The sequence below is a fragment of the Eublepharis macularius genome, chromosome 4, assembly GCF_028583425.1.
Source record: "Eublepharis macularius isolate TG4126 chromosome 4, MPM_Emac_v1.0, whole genome shotgun sequence".
Classification (NCBI taxonomy): Eukaryota; Metazoa; Chordata; class Lepidosauria; order Squamata; family Eublepharidae; genus Eublepharis; species Eublepharis macularius.
The window spans coordinates 90305425-90321267 of NC_072793.1; the positions used below are offsets into that span (position 1 = coordinate 90305425).

General features: G+C 39.8%; 1 protein-coding gene across 3 annotated transcripts in view; it reads right to left on the reverse strand.

Annotated features, from left to right (window-relative positions):
* Nucleotides 1-15843, reverse strand: part of EBF1 (EBF transcription factor 1) — a 501457-nt gene that overhangs the window by 471184 nt on the left and 14430 nt on the right. For all 3 annotated transcript variants that reach the window (XM_054977386.1, XM_054977385.1, XM_054977384.1), the window contains exons 5-6: nucleotides 14015-14088; nucleotides 3863-3931 (exon numbers count right to left, since the gene is read on the reverse strand). In XM_054977386.1, coding sequence (XP_054833361.1) covers nucleotides 3863-3931; nucleotides 14015-14088 — 143 coding nt within the window. The remainder of the gene's footprint in view (nucleotides 1-3862; nucleotides 3932-14014; nucleotides 14089-15843) is intronic.

Sequence of the window (15843 nt, forward strand, 5' to 3'; positions counted from 1 at the left end):
CCCTGTGTGACTTTTTCATTATCATCTTTTCAGATTCTTACAAAGCAAACCTAATTAGGAAGCTCTCTCATTAGTCTTCCAGAAAAATTAGCACAGCTTATGCTAATTACTCCTGTAAAATTTAATAAACTCATTGAAATGGGAATAGTCTAATGAGGTTTTATTTATTGAACTTGAATAACTATATAGGGAAAAAAGGTTAGGACACAGGAATATCCAGTGAGGCAATAAAAGTACAATTTATTCAATTCCTGCTCAGGAATTTTACTGCAAACCTTTTAAATTCAAATATGAGTTACTATTTGAATCTTAATGTATGGCAGAATATAGTAAGAGGAAGTGATTGTTTTTCTTTCTTTTTTTGCTACGACTAGGTTGAGCATACACAGGAATTGTTGCATATTAAATTGTTTTGCATTAAATTCATTTTGCTCCTCCCCTCTTATCTTTATGAAATCAAAGGTGCTTTGACAGGCATGCACAGTTAGTTCTTTAATATCTCTTCCCCTTCATATTACTGTTTTGTAACACGCTTTCAGTGCAATATTAAGCAAAATTACTCCAGTCTAAGTCCACTGAAGTCAATGGGCTTAGACTGGAGTAACTCTTGTTGTACTGTTTATGTATTTTCTATCAATTGTATCATACAGGTATAAAATGCCCAGATTAGGGAAAATGGGGCATGCCACCTAATTAAAATTATTATTAGCATTATTTGTGTCAGGCAACAATAACCTTTTAAAAATAGTTCTTGGGCATAAGGGTTTTTATTAGAATGCATGAAACTAGATACATTACAATCCTTTAGAGATGTATATGAACACATAGACATTTGTTTTATACTGAACCCATAATATGAAAAATCTGTAAGATTTTAATAGAAAACAATTTAGTAATAGATTTATACTCCATTTCAGCAAGACAGATAACTAGAGTACAGGAAATTTCATTAGGTCACGTTTATTGCAAACATAACCTGCAACTCTAATCAAGTAAAATAGAGTCATTTTCCTAGATGGTCCTCCAGTGCATTGATCATGCGGTCCCCAAATCCTACATGTATGATTAAATGGTTCCAGTTCAGATTAACTATTATAAAAGAAGCCGTTGCAACAGAGCTTGTTATACAACTCAATAGGTGCACATGTAATTTGCTGCGCCAGTAAAGGCTGACAATTACCATGCAAGCTGCCAGGATTCACCAGTGTAGCTTTGAGTTTGGACATTCACAACATTTGTCTGAATTGTCAGCATGTCCACATGAATGTTCTCATTTGCCAACTTAGAGACATTTACTATAATATGGACACACATACATACACATGCATAGCAAGCATTAGCCATTCCCAAAGCCATATTTTATAGACTTAGAAAAGTAGTGAGCATTCTTATACCAAAACATGTCTGCAATATAAGCATGGCCCGTGCCTGCTATACAGCTTTTAAGATGCCCATTCTATGTAAGTTATTCAGACCAAGTGCATGGCTGATCAGTCTGTTAAGCAGAAAATGTTTTAGCAAACCCCCTCCCTCTTACCAACTGTGTCCTGAAAAGGATCACTTGCAAATTAAAAAAAAAGCTAAATATGGTTTTGCATATCAATTGGCATAATAGCTTACAATTTTATGCATGCAAGAATGACAGCAGAGTGCAACTCAACATATGTTCCAGCTCGTGACGGCTTTTTAATGTTAAAACAATTTGTAAAGTATTCTGTTTTAAGACACTGGCTCCATATAGATTGCTTCATGCTTTCCCAAGCCAAATAAAAAAAAAACTGTGAAGGGTAAATGTCACAAGTAACATCACCAGAGCCACTAAATGTACAAAGCGCATACTTTATTTTGCCTAAATTGTTTGAACTAGCCCTGGCCAAGAAAAAGGTTTTAAGTACCCTACTGGGACAGATGCTAAGCGGCAACAATAGAAGCCACACTAATGCGATCCAGGTAACCCAATCCTGTTTCAAAAACACAGGCAAGGCTAATTACAGCACTGCTGAGTCAAATTTCTTATGCCACTGCAACCCACAGGAACAGGTCAAAATCAAATGTTATTCAAACCACAGTCATATCAACCTTCTGTATCAAAGTCACAACTTAAAACCAAGGGAAGAATTTTGAAAGATTAACCAGTTCACATTCAAAACGTGTAGCATCAAGGAAAGGTTTATTGTAGTCTGGTCTCACAAGCTGAATTCAGCTGGAAGTCTATCTCGACACAATGTTCTGAAATGCCAGTTATATCAGCTAAGGTATTATATGTCCAGAGTTACTCATAATAACTAGGAAGCGTAATCCATTCTTCTGCACCAGAGCTTTTTCTTAGAAAGAACAAAATGCCAGAGAGAACTTCTAAGATTTTATAACTTCAGTTAATTGTAGCCAACATCTCTCTATATGAAGATGGTGACACCAACATTTTAGTCAAATTGCTACTAAGCACCTTTAAGAATTGCTGGTCAAAAAAACCCCAAAAGTACTACTCATAGTACCACCTTTAATATCACATCCCTCTACAGCACACTTTAAACACACAATGTTGTGGCTTGCCTAATGGCTTTTGTTTTTTCCCATGCTTTCACAATGTGTGCATGAGAAATCATTTAAAATATATTCATAACTCATAATATATTCATAACTCTTCTATACATATAGTAGAGAGTGCCCTCAAGACATAGCTGACTTATGGCTACTTGTGGCAGGGTTTTCATGGCAAGCGACTAACAGATGCTTGCCTCTGTATCCTTGGTCTTCGCTGGAGGTCTCCCATCCAATTAGTAACCAAGGCTGACCCTGCATATATAGAAACAGAATTCCACTTTGCTCCAGCATTACACTGTACACTTTCTATGTACTCCAGCAAAGACAAGACCCTGAACTTAACAAAGCAAACATTAATTTAAACGGCAAAACAAAAGGGCACAGTTTGGTTACACACAACATGTACATGAAATTTTGCCTTTGGAATTCAGTTTTCCATTCCCCTCCCTGATACATTATTCTTTCTCTTAGTTGATAGGTGACATTATCAGCTCTGCGTGGTCACTTAACAGTGTTAACACTCACAGAGTAATGCAACATTGTAACTGTTTATCATATGTTTCTGTATGACAAGTTTCAATAATTAAAATGTAAAAATGAATATTTGGCTACAATGTTACCTAATTTGCAAACCTGCCAAGTGCAAATTGCATAGAACAACTCCAGTGAATTTATTGTTCTATAGTGATTTATTTGGTCATGTCAGATTAGTAATTTGGATCAGTTTAGAAACCATAATAATTAAGACAGGCAAAATGAATTAATCAGCTGACAATACAATCAAAATGGTTCTTAAACCAGAGAAAACATGATGGAAGGTGGGGGGTCTTTACTTTGCAGATCTCTTAATGCATAAATAAAATAAAACAAACCTTACAATTTAGATGGATTGCATCCAAGGGAACTACTGTAGCTAAAAAGTGATAATGATTCAAACATTTTTCAAAGTAAAAAGTTAAATATTTATAAGCACCCAACCACATTTCATAAATCACAAACTATTATTATTTTATATTCCTGAAGCTTCCCAGGCACAGCATGTGAATTGAGACATGGAAAGCTGGAGAGAAAAATCTCTCTTTTAGAAGCATGAATCAGAGACTACAATTCGAACACTTTACAGAGCTTCTGCTCACAGCTACAACCAATATGTCCCTTCCACAAGAATCAAAACCTTACAGCACAATTCCATTACACCCAAGTAGGTACGTAACTCTTTGCCCATGAGCAGCACAGGGCAGGTATTTTAATATAATGAACACTCAAATATATAAACAAAACCTGAAATAAATTCATGGAAAAGGACAGCAACTCTTACCTGTCAATTATCACTGGATCTGAAGGAGTCTCATTTCTATTGCCACAGCTTTTCTTGTCACAACAGCGGCTACAGAGGAAAAGGAAAAGGATTTAGCGCAGCCATTACACTCCAAAAATCATAATTACAAATACAGGAGGGTTCACGCTGCTGGCTAGAGTTACCACTCAGTCCCTGCCTAGAAATCAGTTGAATATGGTAGGTCACTTATGGGTTAATTGTGAGGTTTAACATCTTCCACATCTGACATGCAACAAAAATTACACAAGTAGGAGCAGGGCTGTATCACTTTTTAGGGATAATGATGCAAAAGTTCTTTGAGGCAATAATCATGACAGGATGTTTTATATGTTATAAATTAGAGCAGGGTAGACAGCAAACTCCTTGATAAACTTCAGTGCTCCTTTTATGTAGCCATTTAGACTCAGAAAATCCCAGTTTTTCATTTTAATAATATGTTTCTAGTCCTCATGATTGTGGCAGGGTTTTTTCTAGAATATTTAAAAAACCAGAAAGCAGATCCAAAGTCTGTGGATGGGAGCAGATGTAATTTTCCAGGGCATGGGAGTCCAGATTGGGGGGAAAGCAGACGAAAAACCGATTTTCACAAGAAGGTCAAAGATTAAGAAGATTTTTTTCTGTCATGGATCAGATGGGATGGAAACAAGGAGAAGTCTCTTTGGAACACAAATAAGATTCAGGCCCTACCAGAAAGCACGTAAAAAGACCCCCCAATGTCATCATAATTCACTAACTGTGTTATGTATAAGCTATTCTAGTCATTTTTCTTTTGAAATGTTGTCTGAAATACATTTGAAGGAAAGACAATTTCAGAATAAGTCTCATAGTCCATGACAATCCCATGAGACTCCACGCACAAGATTCACAGTTTTCAACACAATTAACTTCTATTGTGATCCCCAGTGGTGAGGGCATGCCTTAATAACGAAATACAAATCATAATTTACTGTTCTACTATCATTAACAGGGATAAATCCTTAAAGAATCCAACAGTTTTGACCCCCCCCCATGCAAAAAGAGAGTACATTTCCCAGGCTATTGCTTAAACTTTGAGAGATAACATAATCACTTATTCAAATAATCATTTCCATTTAAAACAATTGCAGTGTTCTAGGAAGAGTTCACATGTAAGCAAGAGATTATAAAATTATGTTCCTTGAGGGATCAACAGCTGGCAGCCAAATCTACCATCTTCAGTTGCAGGCACAGAAGAATCGGAATAGACAGCAAATTTTAAAGGAGGATTCTTTGACCTGCCACATTTTCTCTGTCAAAATTGCTGATCAGTATTTTGCAAATAATTTCCCTCACAGATTGTCCTCCGCCTAAGCACACGTGGAAATCACCACTATGAGGGATGGAAGGGTGTAATGTTTTGTTAATTAATTTGTTAGATTACTTAATTAAAACACTTTTTATTAATTAAAAGGTGCACTGAATAAATCGGGCAGATTTTCCTTTTTTAAAAGATTATTTTAATGGTGGATAAGTGCCATCTTATCCCTTCTTTCTGCCAACTTTTGAACCACCCCTGCAGCTATCCCTTTAGGAGCAGTTTGATCTGAAGCTGTAAGCTGGATAAAACTGTGAAAAGTTTCCCATATTGATTTTTACTGAAACTCTCTTAAAGTAGCAGACATTGTATGGCTATGGCTAGGCAACAGTGGGTGTGTTCTTTAAGAAGGTGCCTGTCGTGACACATGCCTGTATTATGTAAAACACAAGAGAAGGGTATGTTTTCCTTCAGAACGATTGATTTTCTGATTCATGTACACATTTATGAAAATTTAATCAATTAAGAATGCCTGACCTGTATTGTGATTACTTTTTAAATACTTTACAGAAATTATGATTAATAATATTCTGAATATACATTACTTGAGTGCAAGTAAAAGAGCAGACAATTTACTGTCACTGAGAATTTTGCCAGCCCTCAGCTCAAAACCTGAAATTGGATCTTTCACATGGTCATTTTACTAGTTTAATATTAATGCAGAAATTCAACTTGCCACAAATGTAATTCAGTAAACAGGCTGTCAAGAACCACCATAGGATCTCAGAAAAAGACTGAGCCCCCACTTACACTACATGCAGATTTCCTCACATTCAGAAAAACACACGTGCTTGATTTGCTATTGTCCTCCAATGGCAGCTTGCCAGAATATTCAGCTCCCTTGAATAACCTGGGCCCTTGGCATTTTGCACCCCAAAGTATCCCCCATCTCCAGGGCTCATTTTGAGGGGGAACGCACAGGAATGCAGTTCCGGCAGTTCCCCAAAGAGGTCACATGACCGGTGGCCCCACCCACCTAACTCTCAGCCATTTAGGGCCCATTTCAGCCTGGATTGGGGCCGAAATGGCCAGGATCAGGCCTCTGATGGGTGGAGGATCTCTCTCCCGCTTAGCAGTGGCCCGATTCTGACCATTTTGGGCCCCTTTTCGGCCATTTTCAGCCCCCTTTTGCCATTTTGGGCCCAATTTCGGCCTTGAATGGCCAGGATTGGGTCCAAAACAGCCAGGATAGATGATGTCAGGGGGTGTGACATATGCAAATCAGTTATGCCAAGGACACACTTCTGGTGATGGCAAGGGGCATGGCATATGCTAATGAGTTATGCTAATGAGTTCCTCCAGCTCTTTTTCTACAAAATGACCCCTGCCCACCTCAGCAGCAGAGTTTATGAATTCATTAGAGTTGTTTATGAAAGAGACTAGCACCAGTGCCGACTCTCTCTCTCAGACTGATGGGCACAGCTCTCAGGAAATGCTTTAATACACTGGCTTTCCAAATATTTGATTCATTTATTTAATTGGTTTATACATGGCATTTCCAAAGCAACTTACATTTTTATCCTCTCTTCCATTTTATCCACACAACAACCCTGTGAGGTAGGTTAGGCCAAAGACCAAACTAGATGTGATAGTATCCTTGCGGCTGCCACAAGGGCTGCCACACGGGCACTGCCACCAATTTAAAGTAATTTTAAAATGCTGTAAAGGCTTGGTCCTGACTTGTGTTCTTGTTTCCTCCACATACATACCTTTCAAGTGCCAAAACAGCTTTGGGGTGTGTATGGCCATTTTGGAACTCGATAAGGCATGGTGGAGGGGGGGACATGAGTGCCTATGAAGCTTATGCATGTACACATGTATGTGCTTAAGGCTTTGTTCAGATGGTGGCAAGCATTTCTTTTCATTGGTTCTGACCACTTTCTAAGAGTAATACACATGTACATGCATACTCTATGCATATATTAATATAAAGGGTCACAGGATGGAGGCAGTCCCACTCATTTACACCCGTTCCTTCTCTCCTCTCATATGATGTTTCTTAACATGACATCTATGTAATTTTCTAGCACGTACGTTATTTGTACCACACAGCTCTGAAAGCAGGGCTTTCAGCAAAGCAAAAAATTTAGAATGCATTAAGTACAATATTGATATAGTCTTTGCTGTAGCATTTATTCTTTGGGTGCGCATCAAGAAAACTAACAGCACATTCAGGTAGCATGAAAGTGAGGAGTCAAGACTAGTAAGATTTGATGTGAATCCTATAAAAATTCAATCCATCTATAGAAGGTAACTTTACTTTGTTTGAATATGGACTGTTTTCCCCTAACTGGGGAGAGTGACAAAGGGTCTCTTGTGCTGTTCAACAATATAGCAAATAATGTATAACAAGTCAACAAGACTGCCAAGAACATGATAATCTGCATTAAGTGTAATGGAAATGCCTTTTACAAAAGCATACTGTATAAATAGTTTTATGAAAATAAAATCCAAAAGTGGGGCGGCCATAAAGGGCTTCAAACTTGTCCCAGGCATGACTTTTAAATGGAGTCTGCCCAAGTCTGCAGAAATGTCCTTGGGTTGTAGCAAGATCACTAAGAACCACTGATTTTTTCTCTTCCATGTGAAAAAATAGCTTTAAGAAATATCAAGATTTGGGGATTCTCTCACTTATGTAACAAATATCACTATTATTATGTTTAGGAAGTTGTGAAAATACTTTAATGGTTTACTATATATTCACCACACCTTTAATCTTCCACAGTCCATCTCAACTAGAAAAGCTATAAACAACTCTGTCTTCAGAAGAAGTACTAATTAAAGATATGACCTTTCTTACTTTCAAAAGCTGAACCCAGTATTCAAAAGAAATCAACATATAACTATTAGGTACAAACTAAGGTCTATGGGTAGCTGGGAAATGGGTAGGTTTTAAGATTATGCAAAAATTCTGCGTTAAAAATTCCATACTTAGTAATGGAGGGAAAAAACTGGTAACCACAATGAGTCATAATTGAAAAGGTGGTTTTACTACTTGAATTGTCTGAAGCACATTCATTCCACATAAAACCCAACAGAACTGTGCTGAATTTGGCATTTGTAACAACTCCGTTCCATCAACCAGGCCAGTATTTTTGGATTAACCACATGCTGTAATCCACTCCAGAATATCCTGTTGGCTAAAAAGATATAAACTATGGAAGCGAGACAGCTGTTGCTGCACCATTTATCTTAACCTCTGCTTCTGTTTAAAACTTGTGTTGCTTCCTGATCTTCATGCCTGGACTTCTGGATACAAAACTCCAACTGATACCCAGTAATCCTCACTACAGATAGAAGACCTCACCATGCCGATGGCAGATACCACACAGTCTCATTTGTAATAATATATTTTCCCTTAGAACTGCTTCCTGAATTCCCACGTGTTTCTCAACCCTCACAGCTGAGAAGGGTTTGAGTTCTTTCAGGATCAGTCTAATTAGCAGTCATGAACAAATCTAGATTTGAAATAGGGTTGCCAGGCCCCCTCAGTGTCCCAGTGGGGGATCAGGGGCCTGGCTCTTACCTGTGTCCCGAGGGGGGAGCGTGCATGCAAAGCACGTGCGCGCTCCCACAAAGTGTGACGATGTCACTTTCGGGAAGTGATGTCATCACACTGTGCACGCCCCCCCCCAGCATGCCCATGCTCTGCAGGGGCTCGCGTTGGGGGCTGCTGTAGAGAGCGCGAACGCTTCTGCACTCCACAGCGGCACAAAACACGCCCACAGATTGGGCCCGTTTTGGGGCACTGTGGCGCACAGGAATGCTCCTGCATTCCGCAGTGCCTCAAAACAGGGCCGTTTTGGCCCAGATTGGGCCCATTTTGAGCTGCTGTGGAGTGCGGGAGCGCTCCTGCGTGCCTCAGTGTCCCAAAACAGGCCCGATCCACGCCAAAACGGGCCCGATCTGCGGCCGTTTTGGCGCGGATCGGGCCCATTTGGGGTGCTGTGGGCCCGATCCGTGGGAGCGCGCAGCTCCGCAGGGGAGTATGCACAGGGGGTACCTGCACCCCCCCGCTGGCCAGGTAAGTGGGGGCGGGGGGGCGAGGGCGGGGGATCCTCCGCCCCCCACCAGGGGTCTGGCACCCCTCATTTGAAAGGACTTGTTCTTCATCTCAAAGTGCCTGAGTTCAGTGCCTTGTGAATTCAAATACTGATTTTGTTTGACTTTATTTTATGCCAATAAAGGGACTGACTGACTATCTGGCCTTGAACTGGAAGCTATGGCCTAGCAAACTGCAGACACTGCATTACGGATGCCAACTGGGGCCCAGAGATCTGCTCAAATTATACCTGATCTTCAGACTACAGGGTCAGTTTTGGCCAAGTTCTGGCACAACCTTGTTTGAATACTCATTCAGCCATGGAACTCCCTCAATTGCCTCAAGCCAGACTCTCTCACTCTAGCTTACCTCATACCCCTTTGTAAGCTTCCATGAACTCTTAGAAGAAAGTCAGGATGATGTGGGGGAGGAGGACACATCTATCTACATGGATGGGGTGGGGGGAGAAGGCTGCAATTGAACAAGAGTGTGTGAGAGAGGGTGTTTTTCATCTTTCATCTTGGGACATTTTTCTGCTGAGTGATGGATACAGAGATCCTATGTCTTCCTTCCTCTGGATAGCAAAACAAGTGAGGCAGGCTGATTTGGATCAGAAAAATGTTCTGACCACCCCCTACACACAGATCAAATTCTTAGCTCTTTCTGCTTATATTTCATTTTTTTAAGAAAAACGCACCCTGTTAGAAGTCCAATCATGGATTTCTTAGCATCCATTATGTCTCATTAATTTAAATGGAAAAAATAAGCATTTGCTTAAGTCTCCCATCAGTGCTTAAGTTTGGCTAGATTGTGCTCATGTATATACATTTATTAGCAATGTTCATACATATAATCTTTGCAAGAGTGAGCTTTTTTAAAAAAAAGTATTTCTACCACATAAAATTATTTTAATATAGATCATTCCAATAATGATTTCATGGGGTTCCCAAGATGCCTTCCATCCAGATACTGACCAGGACCCAGACCTATTTAACTTCAACAAAGCACTTGGTCTTCAATCTTTCCAGTCTTGGGAGCTGGGGGGGGGGCAACATGGGACCCACTGCCCCATCAACACATGACATCACGGAGAGCCAAAGTTAGGACCTTAGCAGTGTCAAGGACAGGACCGCGCACAGCAGACCACAAGAGCCAGGAACAGAAAATACAAGCTAAACTGTAGTCAGGAACAAGCTGACAATCCAGAACCTCTCCAACATAGAGTGGCCTCCCCTGCTTATCCTGCTGCTTTTCTTGCTATTCATGCAAAAAGATGCATGTGTACAGGGCAGGCATTTCCGAGCAGCAACTGAAAAAAATGTGACTTTATAAAGGCTTAGGTCCCAGCAGGGTGGGCTCTGTAACCCACCTGAAGGTCCTGATCTGTGGGCCAAAGACTACTGGCCTAGGTATATGGTATTTATTTAGATAGGTATATTTAGATATACAAACCTTGAATTGTTTGCCATTATGAAAAGGCTGGTCTTGAAGTCATGAAAGCTGTGCAAAAGTACCTATGAGATATTGAAACCTAATCCTTGCCCTCTTCTGCAGTTTGACTAAAAGAGGCTCCATCTACATAGTTTTGTGCCTCCCAAATGCATATCGGTTCCGTTTGTTTGTTTTTTTTACAATCACAGCACCCAGGGAAAAGTGGCTGCAGCCTGGCCTCCCCAAACTGCCCCATGGAGCCATTGATTCCCTTGTAAAAATCATGTTAGCAGCCAATTGCAGCTCCACAGGGCAGTTTGAAGATGTCAGGTCCTCATGCTGTTCCTCCCAAACACAAGGACTTTGTAATGAGTAAAACCCACATTTCCCACCATAAAATAGCCATGATGGGGGTGGGGGCCTTGCTCATTGGTCTGGGGCTATTTCTTGCTATTTGCCTCTCATAGTGGGTTACTAACAATTAGTTTTGAACAATTCTTTGGTAATATGATGAAGAATAAATATTATCATAGCAATATGCTTGTCCTCATCATTTTTATCATCAGCAAAAGAATGATCTTGTCGAGATGCTTTGAAATCCCTGGAAAAAAACAAACACAGAGATGCCTGACATCTTATGTTAGTCTTGCTATTATCCATCCCCATTCATCCAGGGTCTCTTCTGTACATCTGAGTTCTTTGTCTCTGCCACTCCAGAGCTTCCCCATTCTGTAAATATACAGTTTCAGTGACATAAACTCAAAGTTTTATTGTGCTGTTAGCCTTGATCAAAGGCGCTGCTGAAAGTTGTTTGGGAATTAAATATCTAAAACAAGCTATTTTGAAGCACAGGGCCTTCACTATTTCATGTCTAGAATGAAGAAATTTCATCTTAGAGAGAGCAAGCTGTCTTTCGCACCATATGGCTAATGGTAGTGCATAGCAATTAGCTGGGCTGATTAATGGGGAACAGACTTTAATTTTATGCTTATAATTGAGGCTGCATTTGAACCCTTGGTGCAGATTCAGCATATCCCAACTTCCGCTTTAAAAAGGCAAGAGACCAAGTAGAAGAGAAAGCAAGAACAGCCCCCCCCCCAACTTCTTAAAAGAGAATTTCAGTTTGAATGGGTGTTATTAAAAAAATTGATCATAGCTCTGTGTAATAAGATCAGGCAGCCTGATAAATCAACAGCATCTTTTATACTTCTACTGGGATCTGGAAACATTCACTTCTACTTTTGGTTCTAATTTTTTTTTAAAAAAAAATAGGCCATTGCCCTCTTCTTTCAAGCAAACACTGAAAACGGAAACCCATTCTGCCTATATGGAAATGAGAAGATCTATTGAATATTAAGAATATAAACTTAGTATGTCAATTATATTAGCATGGAACTGTTTTCATGACAAGGTCTATTGGCTGCAAGGGAATTTGTTGACATGAGTATTTGTCGGCTAAGATTCCAGCCTTGTTATTTTTAAACTTTCAGTAAACGTAAAATAAATGTGTAGATCTTTGTATATTTCAAAAAGAACAAAATAATATGCTGGGTTTGTGAGTGTTAAAATTCTAAATGCTATCTGCTCACACTGGAGGCACGTGTTGAATAAAACAGCTGCTCTCTGATATGGATACAACTCAGTTTATGTCAGTAAGTAAATAATTAAGGACAAATAGTCTTAAATTCATCATGATGTGGAACTTTGTCTATTTTCTCAGAATTGCACCTATTACATGTACTTCAAAGAGGACTGTCACCTTTCCCCCCCTAAACAGAAGCTCTGGATCTGAAGATCTGCATGGCTTGGAGAAAGGCAACACATACTGCTTTTCCAGGGCCGTTTCCACACGGCTTACCTTCCCTCAGAACGACCTGGAACATCGCGCAAAAACCACGGAAGAACACGTTTTCTCGTGTGTGATTTGCACGACGTCACACAAATCTTGTGCAAGAAAACGTGATCTTCCGTGTTTTTTGCACAATGTTCCAGGTCGTTCTGAGGGAAGGTAAGCTGTGTGGAAACGGCCCAGGATTGGGTGGAATGAAATGTGTCTGTTGCATCTCTGCCCTTTACTCAACTTGTAGAAATATAGTCTCTGTCACTGGGGGGGGGGGCACTAAAAAGGTCAGTTTCTTGGTTTGGGAACCCAAGCTTTCTAGAAAGAAAAGCACTGTTCAATAACTGATCCCAAGTTATAGACCATAGCAGTGTTCCTTTATATCAGAGTTTTATGGCACTGAAATTCCTGAAATATGTAAAAAGACTTATTGGCTCCATCTACACTGCTAGGTCTTAGCCATTAACATGAGTCTCTTGGAAGTTTGCTTCAGTGATCTCATGTTGCTGAGGGAGGGGGAAGCCTGGCCTGTTCCTGCACCTTTTGCAGAGGTTTAAACTACAACAATCAGTGACTGAAGCTTTTAATGGCTAAACATTTGCCTACTGATGCTCAGACTGCTGCTAAAAGGACTGCATTAGGGGAGGTTCCGAAGCTGGCAACCTTCTTGAAGTCTGTCATGGAATCCAGAGCAAAGTGTAACTATAAAAAAGAAGAAAAATCTGCAATCTGTTTCAAAATAGCAGCAGTAGAGTACTTGTTGTTAAGTCCCACTAGATTCAAAGAAGCTAGCCACAGGAGAAAGATTTCCAATCCAGAACAAATGCTGTACATTGTCTTAGGCAATGATCCCTTGCCTAAGACTAAGAAATGGATGTAGATTTGCTACTATGAATGGTGCCATTAAAAGCAAAGGGCTGTAGTAAATTTAAGCATGCAAGTCCTTGTTGCATCCAAGCCTTCTATCTGCATTATGGACATCATCACCTTGACCACAGACTGTATAACTTTCCCTGGCCCCTACTTCCTCCTCAAGCAATCTATCTGACATCTCACTGCCAAGGGGAAACTACTATAAACTGCAAGGATGATCTCTGGCATGCTTCAGCCCATTAGACTGAAGTCTGCATGCAGTACCCATATGGACTATGGACTTTGCTGCTGAGCCTATGCAGGATAATTACTCCTCCTCCAAGGGCTGCAATTTAGATGCTATCATTTTTGGTGCCAAGCCATTTTCCATGTCCATTAAGGGTTTGATGTCTAAATGAAAATCACTCATAGATTGTTCAGAATTAAGCTCTAATAAATAATGAAAATGGGTGGTTGATGAGTGTGACTTTGCTGCTAATTACACACATAAAACCATGTTATTTTGGGCTCACTGAAGACAGCTACCTAAAATAGCATCTAGATCAACCTAGTTTTTGAGGAGAAAAAATCATTTTCTTGTAGCTAATTAAACAGTGACAGGCTCTTTCTTACCTGCACATTATTTCATGGGTGAGCAGAACTCTGCACATTTCAGGGTTCTTGTCTTGTCCTTCGTATACTATCGCCTAGAAAGAAAAGACAGGGGAATATAGATAGATATAGATATTTTAGCGGCAAAGTGAATGTTTCTGGAGAAAATTATCACCGCCACAGTCCATGAATGCATAACTACATGGCAAGACAGTTAGCTTTGCTTAAATAGACAGCATCTTTGCAAAAATTGCCTCAAGATTTGTTGTTGGAAAGCAGCAGAAGCTGTGCACAGAGATCTTCATTTTGCTCGTTCCTCTGTTTTAACTGATGCATTATGCACATCTTCTGAGCACTGTATAAGATGGGCTTTTTTAGTAGTCAAGACAACCACAATGTTCTTTTCAATGCAGAATAAAATATAAACTTAAATGTGTAAAAAAAATGGAGGGCTCAGAACTCTATGGGGTTTATTCATAAAAAGAAAAAGTTAATGTAATTTTAATACAAAAAGCACGGCTGGGAACTTAACTTGCTCCCCCACGAGTACAGAACCTGATTCACAAAGTGCAGTGTACAATGCCAGCATAGTTAACTGTGCTATATGTTAAAGGGAAGTAAAATCCTGTAAATGCAAATAAACAAATTGTAGAAAACAAGAGGACAAGGCAGGACAGATCCTCCAATATAACAACTTCAGTTCTTCTTCATTAATGGTATTTACTTGATGTGTTACATTTTTAGGTGCCACTATAAAGCACGTTTGAACTCTGTCAATAAGACAGAGGAAAGTAATTTGTAGTGTAAGCAGGAAGATGTGCCTTCACCCTTCTCCTACCTGCCAGTTCTTTCCCATATCCCCTTCCAAGCTAGGCTCATTTCCAGTCCAGTTTTTAAAAAATCCAGGCTGTGGAGAAGAGTTGTAGGGAGAATCAGTAGACAGGAAAAAGCTTAAACAACCTGTCTTCCAGTCCGACTGCAAGTCTTCCCTCTGCCCCTAAGGTAGCAGCACAGGATCGGAACAATACATTTGCCTCACATAACATTTAGTTCAATCCTAAAATGATGTAAGTGTTCCACTAATTATAATTTAAGTGACAGCCTATGTGATAGGATTGCCAGCTCTGGGGTTGATAGATTCCTCTAGCTTTCAGGGGTGGTGTCTGAGGACGGTGGGATTTGGGGAAGGGAGGGACCTCAACAGGGTATAATGCCATACAGTCCACATTTCAAAGTAGCCATTTTCTCCAGGGAAACTGATCTTTATGGGCTGGAGAACAGTTTTAATGTTGAGAGATCTCCCGCTGCCACCTGGAGGTTGGCAATCCTACTGTGATGAAGTGGTTAGAAAATCAGATTAGGGTCTGAGATACTCTAGTTCAAACTGCCACTTAGAACGAGGTTCACAAACACTTTCTCTCAGCCCAGCTCACTTCTCAGGGTTATTGTGAAGACAAAATAGAGGAGGGTTAGGGAATCCTGTGTTGAAAAGGAGGTCAAAAATTCAATCTATAAATATAAAGTTTGAACATATTTATACACTTTTGACAACAAATCCCAGTTTGCTACCACCTAAATGGTCCTTAATTTTTAAATTGAATATAGCAGATCTCAAGTCTACAAACCCTGAGAATACTCCTGTACTTTCAAGAGTGCAATCTAGTAAGTTCTGACTTATTATTTGAAAGAAATACCATATTTTCCCCCATATGCAAACATTATAGTTAAAATGCTTAGAACAAGAGCTACATTGAAACAAAACGTGATTCTGCCCAACAAATGGAAAATAAAAAGTTTTCCAACATGCCATAATCCCAGCCTGTTCTTATATCTTTAACAGACATTTGATT